The 13,906-nt window shown below is 25.9% G+C and overlaps 1 protein-coding gene across 1 annotated transcript; it reads right to left on the minus strand.

The window, feature by feature from the left end:
* Nucleotides 1-10,952: 10,952 nt before the first annotated feature.
* LOC145842875 (adhesion G-protein coupled receptor G1-like) lies at nt 10,953-13,702 on the minus strand. The gene is made up of 8 exons (XM_082950352.1): nt 13,601-13,702; nt 13,246-13,399; nt 12,661-12,738; nt 12,266-12,425; nt 11,945-12,170; nt 11,611-11,769; nt 11,285-11,416; nt 10,953-11,081 (listed from the first exon to the last, which is right to left on the minus strand). Exons 1-8 carry the CDS (start codon nt 13,700-13,702, stop codon nt 11,016-11,018), a joined length of 1,077 nt encoding a protein of 358 aa, XP_082806478.1. The 3' UTR covers nt 10,953-11,015.
* Nucleotides 13,703-13,906: the final 204 nt, after the last annotated feature.

Genomic DNA, 13,906 nt, shown 5'->3' on the forward strand with positions numbered 1-13,906 from the left:
TATTGTGACGATGTTACTAAACACTATACAAAAAATATCAATTTCAGATTAATACGTAAGCTAAGTACAACATTTAAACTTCTTTTTAAATTTTATATAGCGGTAATGTAATACATACACTAAAACTTTTTTTAAAGCTTCTGTAAGCATGTTTTTGCGGATTTTTTTGTTTAAAAGAGTTATAAATCTACTATAGTTCAAAATATAAACTTTTCATACAAATTATAGTAATTCTTTAAGAAATATTATTTAGCTTTATTTAATTAGTACTATGTTTTACTTGGTAAAAAAATAACAAAATTCAGTACAATTTAAAATAGAGATCGAAAAACTTCAGGCTAGATGGTAAAAAAAAATTTCTGACTTGCTAGAAACTTTTTAGCTAAAAATCAATTATTACTGAATACAATCTGTTTAATGTCCAAATAAGTCTAATTTGTATGTTTTTACTAGATTTTATTACAAAGCAGTTTCAATAAGTTCATCAAGTAAGTAGATTGTTTAGAAGATAATAAATGAATATTGTTACCAAATCAACATAAATTTGTTATGAAGTATATGAGATGTAATAACTTTTATCTAAATTGATTCTAAGCGCTACCTTTATATGTAAGTAAAATGACTCTCATTAGGCTGGAAATATTGTGAATTATATTCCTACAAGTGCACAAGTTCTTGGTAGAGCATTCACCAGATCTTTCAAAAATGAATACCAAGATTGTGGGTCTTGTATATCTTATTGTATAATTAAATTGCAAACTTCAAATATTAACTTTTATATAATCGAACAAATTTAAGCAAAACAAAAACTAATAAAAAATTAAAAATTAAATTATTTAGTTACTTACATCGCATAAAGTGTACTAAATTATGATACTTTGAGTATTTAACTTTTAGATTGTAATTTTAAAAGTATTTATTATCAACTTTAAACATAAATTTAGCTAATTCAAGAACTTTTAGCAAAACTATCACTTTGTTCATAAAGCTTTATTCAGACATATGAACACTTAATGAAAGTCAATGACAAAAAAGCTGGTGGGACATTTTACTTACAACCAAAAGTAAGTTTTTCCGGCAAATCGTAGACCACAAAGGATTCGACAAAAACAGCGCAATATTTCAACATATCTACAACTGCAAATCCTGCCAATACACAGATATATATGGCAATTTTAAACTTTTAAAGCGATGTAAAATAAGTTATCTTTGTAGTTTAGAATCAATGGTCATTGAGGAAGAAAACCCTGTATCAAATACGCAAATAACTTTGAATTGAAAACGAACAGCTTTAAGTATAAATTGTTTTAAATGTTTTTTTTTTTGTTATTACTTAGTTTTAATTTTTTTTTTAGTTAGCATATTTACTATCTAGAGTTATTAGCTATTTGAAAACTAAAATATCTATTTTGTACGTCATTATATTACAAGTTATAAACTTATTGCAAAACTAATTACTAAATCATTTTTCATTCTTAATAAAGTTTGATGGAAGTAAAACGAAAAGCTCCGAATTGATAATGAATAAAACTGTTTTATTTTTTAGTATCAAATGGTATTTATTTACAAAATAAAATTATCATTCATTTGTATATTTTATTTTTCAAACAAAAAAGTACTGATAGCTATTGCTATGTTACACTTTTTTATATAAAGTGAATTTTTTTAGTTATTATTATTATTATTATTATTCTGTTGATTGAGACAGAAACTGACTAGCGTTTTTCCTTTGAGTTGCCATCCGTTGTTGGAATAGTTTCGTTGTCCCAATGGGCTATAATATTTTTAACTGCTGTCCATTACTGAGCCCTTATAATGTCTTGCAACATATGCTTAACTTATATTGACAGAGTTTATATTTCTACCAATAACATTAACTATAACAGGAACAATTGCTGATAAGTCAGTCGGAGTAATTTTAGTTCTTCTTACAGCTGCACCTAGCATTTCATCTCTAAGAAAGTCAGCACCTGTTTTTACAACAAGCTTCATTTTAATAAAATCAAATTTCTTATATCTTCTAGAACAGGGGTCGGAAAACTGCGGCCCGCGAGCACGTTTTTTTTTTGTATGGAATGCGGCCTGCAAAAAAAAATTTGTGGCCCGCTGACCAAAAAAATATTATCAAGTTAAATTTTTTTCAGTAACTTGTTTTAATTTGATTAATTTTGTTTTAAGTCCCCGTATAAAATTTAAAAATAATTAAAATACTTTACTACTTTAGGTTAAAAATGTTAAAAAGACAGATTAGCATTCTAGCAGGGTTTTTTTTCTCAGTTTAATAATAACTTTCTTTTTACAACAGCAAGTAATTATCTGAAAAAAGAGTGGAAAGAGTGCTCAGATTTAGTAAATTAGTTGTTGATACCTTTTTAGCAAATAAACTAGATGCACATGTTTTCCATTTAGTACAAAAGTAATGTACAACAGTTAACTAAAATGTCATTTCTTTACAGTTTTGGTATTCTTTTTAAATCCTTTTTATACCTAAGTTTATTTAAAAGAGTTTCAGCGTGCACAAAAAAAATTAAATTAATATAATAATAAGAACTAAGGTTTATTTGATTTTAGTTTTGAAACATTTTGATTTTTTATTAGTTTTCTTTGCATTTCAAATTAATTCTTATGTACACCAGTATACAAACATTCTCATATTTTAAACCACTTTTTATTTAATATAAAAGTTAGATAAGGGTTAGTTTATGCATACATTTCTAACATTATTGTTTCTACATGTAATATCTAAGTGTGTACAAACACATTTGAAACAATATACATGACATAAATTAAGATAGTTTTTATTAGGTATACATTTACATTTTTCAAACAATGTTGTTTTGCATATTAAGTTAATTTTTATGCGTTGCATACTAATATATACAAATTCTGTTTTTTTCAACTACCTATATAATAGTATTTAATAAACTAGATTTAGGAATAGTAAGTTTTTAAGTTTGTTCATTGTTTATCAAAATAGTTTTAATTAAAGCAAATAAACAACTTAACATAGCCACACACTCAGACTATGACTGTTTGAAGACTTCAAATATTAGGTAAATTTAGTCATTTTTTTAGTTTTTGGCCTGAATTGCTTTTTGTATACGAAAATATCAGGCTACTTTTTGTTTATCAGGCTGGCTTTTTTGCTTTAAAGAGTGGCAAACCAAATTTATGATGTATGTTTTGTTCAATTAACAGTGTTGGTTTGAATTATAATATATGTTAAGTTTTAAGTTTTGCAGCTGATATAATTTGAAGTAGTATTTATATTACTGTATACATATAAACGTGAACAATTAGTGTTGCCAAAAAACTTGAATCCCTGAAAAGCTTAAAATTTGACAATATATGCTTAAAAAATCTGGAAAAAGCTTGAATTTGAGAATTTTTAAGAAAACTTTGAACTACAAATAATTTCTACATGTAAAGAAATGAAATTTCGATTTGACACAAAAAATCTACCATTTAAATGTTTTTTTATAAAAACACATCTAAAGTAGCTTAAAAGTTTTTTTTTTAATATCGATATATTATTTAAGACATTTTTTTACCTTTAATTTAATTTTGTACTGAAAATAGAAGAAAAAAGTTGAACTTAAAAAAACTTTATATTGGTGCATTGCACCTTTGCTTTTAGAATGTATTTACCTATTGTTGTGCTTTGCATTGGAACTAAACTTAACAAATTTTTCTAAAATTTCAAAGCTAATATAAACACCTCTAATAAAAATTCTTATATAAGCAATATTTGTTGAATAAGTGCTCTTATCTTAACAGATTGATTAAGTCCTAATTTGATTTATGCAGCTTTATAATCTTCAGGCATTTCCTAAACACGACTTATTGTTGTCATTAAAGTAATAAACAAAAATATTTTACTACCGGCAACATAAATTAATTAAAAATAAATAAAAATTCTAAACGGTATCTTCTTTTTGGTAATTACTTTACTTCTTTACAAATTGCCTTAACAATTTCTTCGATCAGTTTTGCTTTGTTGGAACTCACTTTAGCAATTTGTTTTATTTTGTTCGTTTATCGCAATAGCTCCTAAGTAACGTTTTTTAATTCTTATAGCTCGTCCTATATTTAATATTTATTCTTTTTAAATGCAATATCTTTATTGCAGATAAAAAATTGGTATAACGCTCAATAAAAAATAAGTTTTTTTACTTCATTAATGACTTAATAAACTTTTATACTTCTGTTAAAATGTTTTATAAACCTAAATGTCCATTCAAACTGACTTATAATAATTTTGGTAAATATTCCACTGTTAACAAACTTAGTTATTTTTTTATTTTGTGAACTTTATTTAGACAAACAAGGTTGCCAAACAAACAGGCTAGTTTAAAAGATTGAAAAACTCAGACTAGCTTAAACCTGTTTAAGACATTTTTAAAAAACTCATGTGTGTGTGAAACTTATAATTTAAACATTTTGAATAAATCTTTGAACTTTCAGAAAGGTTTTTATGACTGTAATGTAGTTTATTAATTGTAATTATTTTTTGTGATTTTACATATCGTGTAATTTTTTATAGCGATGATATTTTAAATAGGTATTTAAGCTTGATTAACAACAAGAATTTAGCTTTTTCAACTTTTAATAAACTTAGGCTGGTTTGATATAACTCAGACATTTTTGCTTTTAAAGTGGCAACCATGTAGAATTATAATTAGTTACTAATAAGGTATTTTATTTATTATGTTATAAAATTTTTTTTAGTTTTCTACAACACAAATAGGTATTTATTTTATTTAGTTTACTAATTACTGAGTTTTTTAAAGAGTGTAAACTATTTGAGACGCAAAAACTATGTTTAGAAGTAAATATTTAAATTAGTTAACTAAAACCAAAATATTATTAAAATGTTACTAAAACTAAAACAGCGGCCCGGAAAAACTTTGGAAACTTGTAATTTGGCCCGCAAGCACCAACTGCGTGCCGACCCCTGTTCTAGAAGAAGATAAATTTTAAATAAAGTAGTCTTTTTTTTACTATTTTTGTTTTCTTCATTCATTAAAAGACAAACAATTTACAATTAATTTGAAATTAATTGTTTTTATAAAGTAAAAAGATTATTTTTTTATAAAAAACTCTTTGGATAAAATTCTTCAAAACAAAGCTAACTGAAAACGAAAAATGACCGCCTTGTTATACGTATAAAAAACCAAAAAAAAGCAGGGTTTTTTTTTTTGCTCTCACTGGCAGTAAGCTATTTTTTGTGCTGTTTTTTTTTTTTGGTTTGCCACGCACAAAGTTGTAAGCTAAGCCTAACTCAAAGGTCAGGGTAATAGATGCATCTTAGTGCACACAAAATTAGTTTTTGGGAGCATAACATTTTTTAAGTGTCCATGAATCTTAATTTGACACCTACACTTTGACATTTACACTAGATATCTTGGTTTTGGAGCAAAAAAGTACCGGCTATGTTTAAATCTAATATTGAAACTTACACTTTATATTATGGAGTACATTATAAAGAAAACATTGGGGTGATTAGCTTGAAGCCTACTGATTTAAACATTTTTTCAATGGTATAGTTTATTTTGTGTATTCAAACTATCAACCTTATATACTAAAATTTAAGTTTATTGATTTTTTTTTTTTCTTACAAGAATTTAATGAAATTTGCAATTTTTAATGTAATAGTAAATTTTAAAAATGGTATATTTCATACCTAAAACATCAAATATGTGAAGTAAGTTAAGTTGTTTTAAAGCCAGATGAAAATCTAGGGAAAAAATATTAAAAAAAACTCTCTACTTTTTATAAATAAAATAAAGAAAGTGTTTTTTTGACTTTACAACAGTTAGAGCTAAACATAGTTAAGAAATATACATGCCATGTTTAAATATTTTTTCTTAGAATATAGTTATCATAAAATATATCGGAATTTGTACGACGTACAGTATTACTATTTGTTCAATAATTATACTATACTCAACTTATTGTACTATTTAGGCTTTTAGTAAAATAAATGCTTTGGCAAAACTTTTTCGTAAAATAAAACAAGATAAGGCTATAAGCAAGAATCTGTGGTACCTGAAAATTTTGTACACAAAAATAAGAGGTTTTTTTTTGTTGAATATCTCAAATTAGAATCATTCTTCTAATTAAGATTAACCCATAAAAGTTCTGTAAACAAAGAAAAACCAGCTGTTATAGTATTTTAATTAAAATATGAAGTAAAATGTTAATGCTAATAATCACAAGGGGTTATCTAAAAATAAAAGTCGTTAAAATGTTTAAATCTAACTTAACTTGATAATTCTTAATGTATATTTTGAAGAAGTATAAATTTTATACAAAAAGTTAATTATAATACTTTAAAACAAATAAAACTTTTGTTTAGACAAAAACACCAGAATTTTAGCTTACTTAAATTTTAACACAACTCTATAATGAACTAACTTGAAACAAAGTTGTGTGTCACACTTTGTATGTACTATATTTAAATATACTTATTTATGCCGTAAAAAACAAGCAAAAATACTTTATTTTATGTCGCAAATATGTGAAAAAAGTTTTTATTAGACGATTATTCTAATGAAATTAATTTAAGTGAATATTTCGAAGTTTAATAAGTATTTTAAATGTAAAAGAATCAGATAAGACTTCTTATTTGTTATTTTAATAAAATAAATCTCTCTACTTTAGTCATTGAATTATTTTGTAATTACTTATTTATGAATCTTTTATTAATTTATATCATAACTATTTTTGACACACGTTTTTGAGAATAACAAGTAATTTTTCAGTTTTTATAAACATAAATTGTACTGTCAACGATATTAAGTACTTTTATAGCAGCATATTGGTGTGTTAGGGTTTATAAGTACAAAAAGTATTATCCGCTAAGTGGTATGGTGGAGACATTTGTACTTCTTCTTCTCCAAGATCTAAAAAACTTTCCCTTAGAACTGCTGGTGCTCGTCATTCTTCCCCTTCCTTGGCTTATTTGAGATGCCTTGATCATTGCTTTTCGTCTAGTGATAGCTCGTCTTACCTTTTTGTTTTTAATATATTTTAATGACGAAAATGTAATAAAAAGAACTGAGGTAGTTTTTAATTTTAATTTTAAAATAAATTTAGATTAAAAAATTGAAAATTGTACAAAATTCAATTATAAAAAAAACTTAACATAGGCGGTAACGAACATTTGTAATCTTTTTATTTTTGAATTTTTTTTAATGACTTATTCAATTTGATATTTTATTAACGCTTTGTAAGAGTATCAAAACTTAATTTGAGTAAACCTCGCCATTGAAGATACAATATACGATGAATATTGCTACCCCTTGTAGAGAGTTCACAATCACAAATATAAGAGTTGCGAAAAAACTGGTCCACACTAATAAACCTAAAATCCATGGTATACCCAACAACGGTAGCAAAACAAATGCGCCTAAATGTTTTGTGTATTCATTCAATAATTATTATCTTACGACAGCTATATATACTTTTAGTAACTGTAAGAACAAAAACTAACAAAACTATCTATTACTATTTTAATAAATAGATTAAAACTACTTATAATGTGTAGTATTGACATATTTATGCTGGTAATGTTTAATATCTAAAGTTAAAGTTTTTATGCAAACTATATTTAACAGCTGTTTAAAAAAAATATTAATACTAAGGAATTAAAGTCTTCAAGTTTTTAAATAAAAATAAGTATATCAATTTCTAAATACTATAAAAAAAGTTTTATTTTACCATTAAACTTGTTTCACTAAAATATTATTATTTTTTCTTAACTAAACCAAAACATTTAAAAAAGATATTTTGCCTTTGAATAACCAGTTTCTTATTCTAATATTAATGCATGTTGTGATTTTATTAGATAAAGCGATTCAAAATTATTTTAATACATTTTTTGTCTTTAACCAATATTTAATTACAAAGATTTAAAAAAAATTAATTTCTAACCCTTAACGCCGGTTCCAACGTCTTTAATTAACTCCGAACTATTGTTTTCGTTTTGGTAGTTTTCATCTATCAAATTGTTTTGTGAAATACTTTTTTTTCCTTGTGAAGACGATCTAAAAAGTTGTCTTAAAGTTTAGAAAAACTACTTTAATTTAACCAATTTTTACGTAAATATTTTGGTTGTGTTGTTATAACAATTAAATAAATATTACTACTTGGAAAGCTAAAAAATGTCCAGTTCTCTAAGCTATGTAAATTTGAAGCAAAACCAATTGAAAAATGTTTGTTTATGATATATGCAACTTTTAAAATCTTATTAAAAATCCTATTTGTTTTCAATGAAAGTAAATTTTTTATAAATAATTACCAACTCGTTTTTGTTAAATCAAATTAAAAAAAGATTCAGCTAAAGAAAAAACTGGTTTGCATTTAAAATATCTAATAAAGGATTATTAAAATGTTTAAAACTAAATTTGTCTTAAAAAAACTACCGATAAGTAATTAAGTAATAGTTACTCTCTTAATAAATTATATGAAAATGAATAAAATGTAAGAAATATTTTGATTATCTGTTAATTGAAATAAATTCTTTAAAAACTAAAACAAAAACCAGTACTTGTTATTACTTCCATGCAAACTGTCCATTTTATTGCATTTTTTGAATTCATGGAAGAATGTGAAGTTGCTGTCGATGACGTCTGTGACGTGAATGTACTGCTGTAAGGCCTCTTCGACACTCCCACGTTGCTACTCGCCTTGAAACCAGCAACATTGTTTTTTCGCTTCGACATTTTTATAAGGACCTGGTGTGTAAAACAAGTTTACTATGTAGTATATTTGAATAGTGAGTTTTAAAAACAGTGTATATATACATATACATACTTCTTTTAATTTAATACGGATTTGAACTAGTGTTTACAGTTAAAAAAGCATAACACTTTCATTATTGGATATATTAGGAAAGTATTAGTACTCATAAACATAATAGTTGTATAAAAGTTACCATTGTAACCTTGTATTGAAATCAACATTTTATTTTATAATTTCAAAGCGTGTGTATAAATATGGAATTTTTTGTAACAATAAAAGCAACGATAAGCTTTCTCAAAACAGTTTTCTCAATTTCCAATACAACATTGTTTATTAGAAGGATTTAATTTTATTCCGATGCGTATATATCGGCGTTTGTCTTTAAAATACGAGTTAGTGGTTAAATCTGCTGCAAGCAGTATGCTGTCTTAAGTCTCGATGAAATTCGCATGATCAATGCAATATCAATGCTTATGAAGTGTAATCTACATAGAAGAAAGTAATCGTGTCTAGTACAGAATAAATTATACTTTGTTAAGGTTGTAAGTATTTTGCATGAATTAAATTATAATAGACCATTATCTTATCTATTACAATTTCTTTCTTTAGTTTTGATAATAACTATTTGATAATAAAAACTAATTCAAAGTGTGTTTTATTTATAATTTAGGAACAAGTTGCTTTAATTAAAACCAATATTAACTTTAGTACTGTAAGCTACCCGTAAGTTAAGCAGTCAGTTTACTAAGTACTTCGAAACAATGTATTTAAGACCATAAACATAATTAATATCAAAAATAAATCATTGTGGTTATACCTAATGAAACAAGGTATTTTATATTTTGTACGAAGCTTGCTAAAACTTATGTTAAATTGATTTTTCAATAAGCTACCTAAGAATTTATTTATCAACTAAACATAACGTTTTAAGCTTGTTGAAATTTGTTACCGCAAAAACAAACTGTTTCTTATCTGTTAATGTACTTTTTATATGAAGTGGAGTTTAGTATTTTCGTGCTTATCAATTTTTAGTTTAAGATTTCGCTGTTTTGTGTATAAATGTTTTTGTGAAATATCATTTATGAACTTTTATAGTAAATCAAATTTTATAACCACTTATGTTTTTATTTCAATACAATAAAGATTTAGATTTTTTAGATAGCCTTCTCTTGTTTGATAAAATAATATCTTGTTGAATATAGGTATTGCTAATAAAGTCAAGTACTACTAAGAGTTTTGACTTTTGTATTACCTGTACTACTTTTGCGAGAATGAAGAAGTTAAAGGTAATGATAAATAGGGCAGGACCAAGAAAGCTCCAGTTCATACCTGATTGCGAACTCAACCAACAAATCTTGTATTTTCCTTCTTGCGGCTTTCCTATTCAAAAGTTTAACATTGTTAAGAATTATTTTACTAATAATAAAAATATACAGTTGTTTGAGAAGGTTTGTTAGATACCAAAACACAAAGACATTTACATAAAGTAACTCAATTAAAAGTGCAATTAATACATTTATAAGAAAGTAAACGTAAAAGTTAATTTGTATTTAGATATAATATAAAGTGTAGTGGTATACACGGTAAACACCAATGCACAGTTAGTGTACATGGAAAATACTTTTAGTTGACGTTTGTTTTGCCTTCTATATAAAAAATATAATTGTAACATAAATTAACTCTTCTAAATACGTTATTTAAATAATAACAATTCATTTCAAACAAAAAAAAACTATGTTTTATAGTTAACTTAATAAAACTACTATATGACTAGCTTAGCTACTAAAGTCTATTTTTAGAAAATATTAGTTTATCAAGAGCTTAGTAGTCTTTAAAAGTAAGCAGTTTTGAAAAGAAAAAAGTTAACATAAAATAGATTTATATTTAGACAAAAATAAAACAGCAAAACTCATCTAAGAAATTCAAAAAATCTAAAACTAGATTTCATAAATTAAATCGTAGTTTAACAATTTTCTACATTTAATTGTTCAGACACTTTTTGATTGAAGACAGCTGTTAAATTCGTAGAGTTAGTTTTTTACGTATGTACAAATTTAATATCAAACTTATACTGGCTACTTTTGACAACATTTTAACAATAGGAGCTTTATTTGTAGATAGAACTACTAAAAACAGTAAAAACAATTTTTTTAAATTTTTACCTTGCGGATAGAATAAAACTTCGCCTTCTCCGGAGCATTTATCCTCATCTCTTGGCTCGATATAGTTTTCACTCATCATACCAATTGACGCAGAAGCCCCAACAATTATCAACGGACTCCCCATCCTAACAAATACATCCACACTTTGTTGTCCAGACGAGAGTGTATGAAAACCTGATTTGTTTATATTTGTTTTGTCCTATCACTACTAGCTTTCATTATAATAAAAAAACCTAAATAGTAAGTATCAAATTTTATGCTATAGTTAAATTCATTACCGTTTGTTAAACGTAGAAAATAAAAACATTTTAATAACCAATGACATCAGTTTAAAAAAAACCCACCTAAATACATAACTAAACTAAAGTTAATCTTACCTGCACAACGTACAAATAAAGAAATATTCCTTCCACAAACATCCACATGAAAGTGGACAGAACAAACAAATGAGACAAAGCAGTAACTAAAAAGCAGTGCATATCGTTCTTCAGTGCTATTTCTGATACTATCTGTGTGTTTTGATAAAATTAATAAATATTTATAAGTTTTTATTAGTTGACTGTGATTAATTAGAAGACCGAAGTTAAAAATACACTTAAAACTTCGTCATAAATTTGAATTCAGTAGAAACTTTAAGTTGAAAGTAAATAAAAAGCTTAAGTATGATAACTCAAACCTTTTTATTTTTACAAATATTACAAACTTGAACGAGATGAAGACAAAGTAGGGCTACGGACAGGTTGGCATGAGCAACCATTCTGTCATTCTTTACATGCTTTCTGACCACAAAGAATATTGAAAGCGTGATTATTAGACTGAATATAGTGAGCGTCGAACCAATGTATTCTACCACGTTTAAAAGCTACAAATGAAGAAATTTATCAAACTTAAATACATCCTTTGAACTAGTCGTACAAGTCGCAGTTAAAAGGCTTTAAAAATAACTGTTAAATATATCATGTATTTTTGTGTGCTTTGTTTTTATATGATAAAAGTTTAAGAAACATCTTCCAAAAATTATCAGAAAACAAAAATACCTTCTTCTGCTCATCAGTCTTCTTGTAAGTTGGTTTCCAAGGTGACATGAAAGTGGCAAAGTTGGTGGTGTGGTTGCAGTTGCAGGTCACTCCCTCCTCATTCACCATTTCCACGCTGCATCCGTGTCCCTTCCACGACTTCTGATCCGCATCTAAGTACTGGCAGCTGACGCATCTGCCTTGGTAGTTTTCAGACTCTGGCAAATCAGCCGTTGAAAACTTCATCCTGTTGTTAATGTTTAATCGTTTTTCTATAACGGTTTTAAATATACCTTATAAATAAAAATACATAAACTGAAATTAATTCATTTAGACTCTTACTTGTACTTTACAGGAACAGATTCTTTGCTTTGATTTCTCATCGTTGTTATAGCAATTATACCTCCATTTCCAATTATTTTTCTGTTTCCACCAAAAAAGTCTGAATTGTAACCAGCCTCATTCAAAAACTTTTTCCAATTTTTGTAATGAGTTATAATAACTGTTATGCATGTTGTTTTATAAACTAATAAAGAAAATAGACAGTGATATATTTTTTTGAAACTAAATTTTAATTGTGCTATTAGGCAGAAAAGTTAAATATCTAAAATGATAGTTAAGTTAGAGAAGACTTTTACATATTTAAATGATTAGTTGATTATTCTTTACTTAATGTCTTTAATTTATTGATTTGTAAGAAGTTAACAGATTTTTATAGTTGATAGTTTTTAACCTACCTTTGAATTTAGTTTCATTTGCTCCTGTCAAGTTAGCCCAAATTTCAGAATTATCAAATTCAAACTTCCTAGATTCACCTAAATGTATTCAAATTAATATTCTAAACTTCATTAGAATTTTTTAATGCAATAGTTTTATTTTTCATCTGAAAGTATTTGTATAATAAACTTTTAAACTTAGTTTTAGCAACTAGAAATTTTATATGAAAAATTGTTTTAAGAGCAGTTACAAGACTCAATCATTATATCAAAAATAATCTTAGATTTCTGAACTCTTCTAAACAACCTGCACGTTTGAAAAAAAAAAATCTTATAAACTGTAATAAAAAATGAATAACTTTAATCTCTATATACTTTTATAGGAAGGTTTTAAACGTATTTATATACCATTTGCAACTTAGTGCATAGAGATTACCCATATTCAAAAACGTTTTAAAAACTATACAAGTTTCTTTGTTTTACTGTCTAACCTAAACAAATTAGTATAACAAATAGAATTTCAAAAAATTATTAGTACCACTCAAAAAATGTTTTTTAAAGTACTAATACATTTTTGCTAGGATAAGAAAACCAACAAATATTCACCATCTAATGTTGCCATTTCAATATCAAGTTGATCATGGTTATATGATTGGTAATTATGTGTTCTATCAAGTATAAAGTTGATTGCTTCACCAAAATATCTGTCGTTCAAAAGCAACATACTTTCCAATTTTTTTAGTTCATCTTTAGTTTTTACCTAAATGTTTCAAGGTATTCTCAATTAAATATTTTATTACTGGGATTATTAATATATATACAATTAGAACCATATAATCAAGCGAGTACAAAAAGTTAAGTATAAACTTATATATGTAGTAGAATAAATAAACAATGCGTATAAATTTCTTAATAATACTAAAATCTTAAACATAAGACAATTATTTATGAGTTAACCAACCTCAGACCATATTAAACTTTCTTTGCCGATAGCTTTGTCCAGGACGGTTATATAGTGCATGAGCACGGTATCTAATAACCATCGGCTGCCTGTAGCTTCCATTCGGTCAATAAGCAATGCAAGATCGTGTAGAAAGTTGAGCAGGCGAAGAGTTTGATCCAAGTTGTTGAATGACGAATTGATAAAACTGTTTTTCAGATGCATGCTCATTGTCGTCAACTCGCCTTCACTGTGTATTTTAAAAAGTATATAAAGCTTAATAATTAATAAAGGCGTTTTTTATTCTCTTAAAAACAGTTTGTAGCA

Source organism: Thalia democratica, chromosome 8 (genome assembly GCF_965202585.1).
Source record: "Thalia democratica chromosome 8, ktThaDemo2.hap1.1, whole genome shotgun sequence".
Classification (NCBI taxonomy): Eukaryota; Metazoa; Chordata; class Thaliacea; order Salpida; family Salpidae; genus Thalia; species Thalia democratica.

Excerpts from the sequence above, each read along its gene's own strand:
- LOC145842875 (XM_082950352.1), bottom strand. The coding sequence starts at position 13,702 with ATGGAAGCTACAGGCAGCCGATGGTTATTAGATACCGTGCTCATGCAC. Across the intron at positions 12,739-13,245 it reads TGAAATGGCAACATTAGATG|GTGAATCTAGGAAGTTTGAA; the intron begins GTGAATATTTGT and ends GAATACATTTAG. Across the intron at positions 11,082-11,284 it reads TTTATTTGTACGTTGTGCAG|GTTTTCATACACTCTCGTCT; the intron begins GTAAGATTAACT and ends TAAACAAATCAG.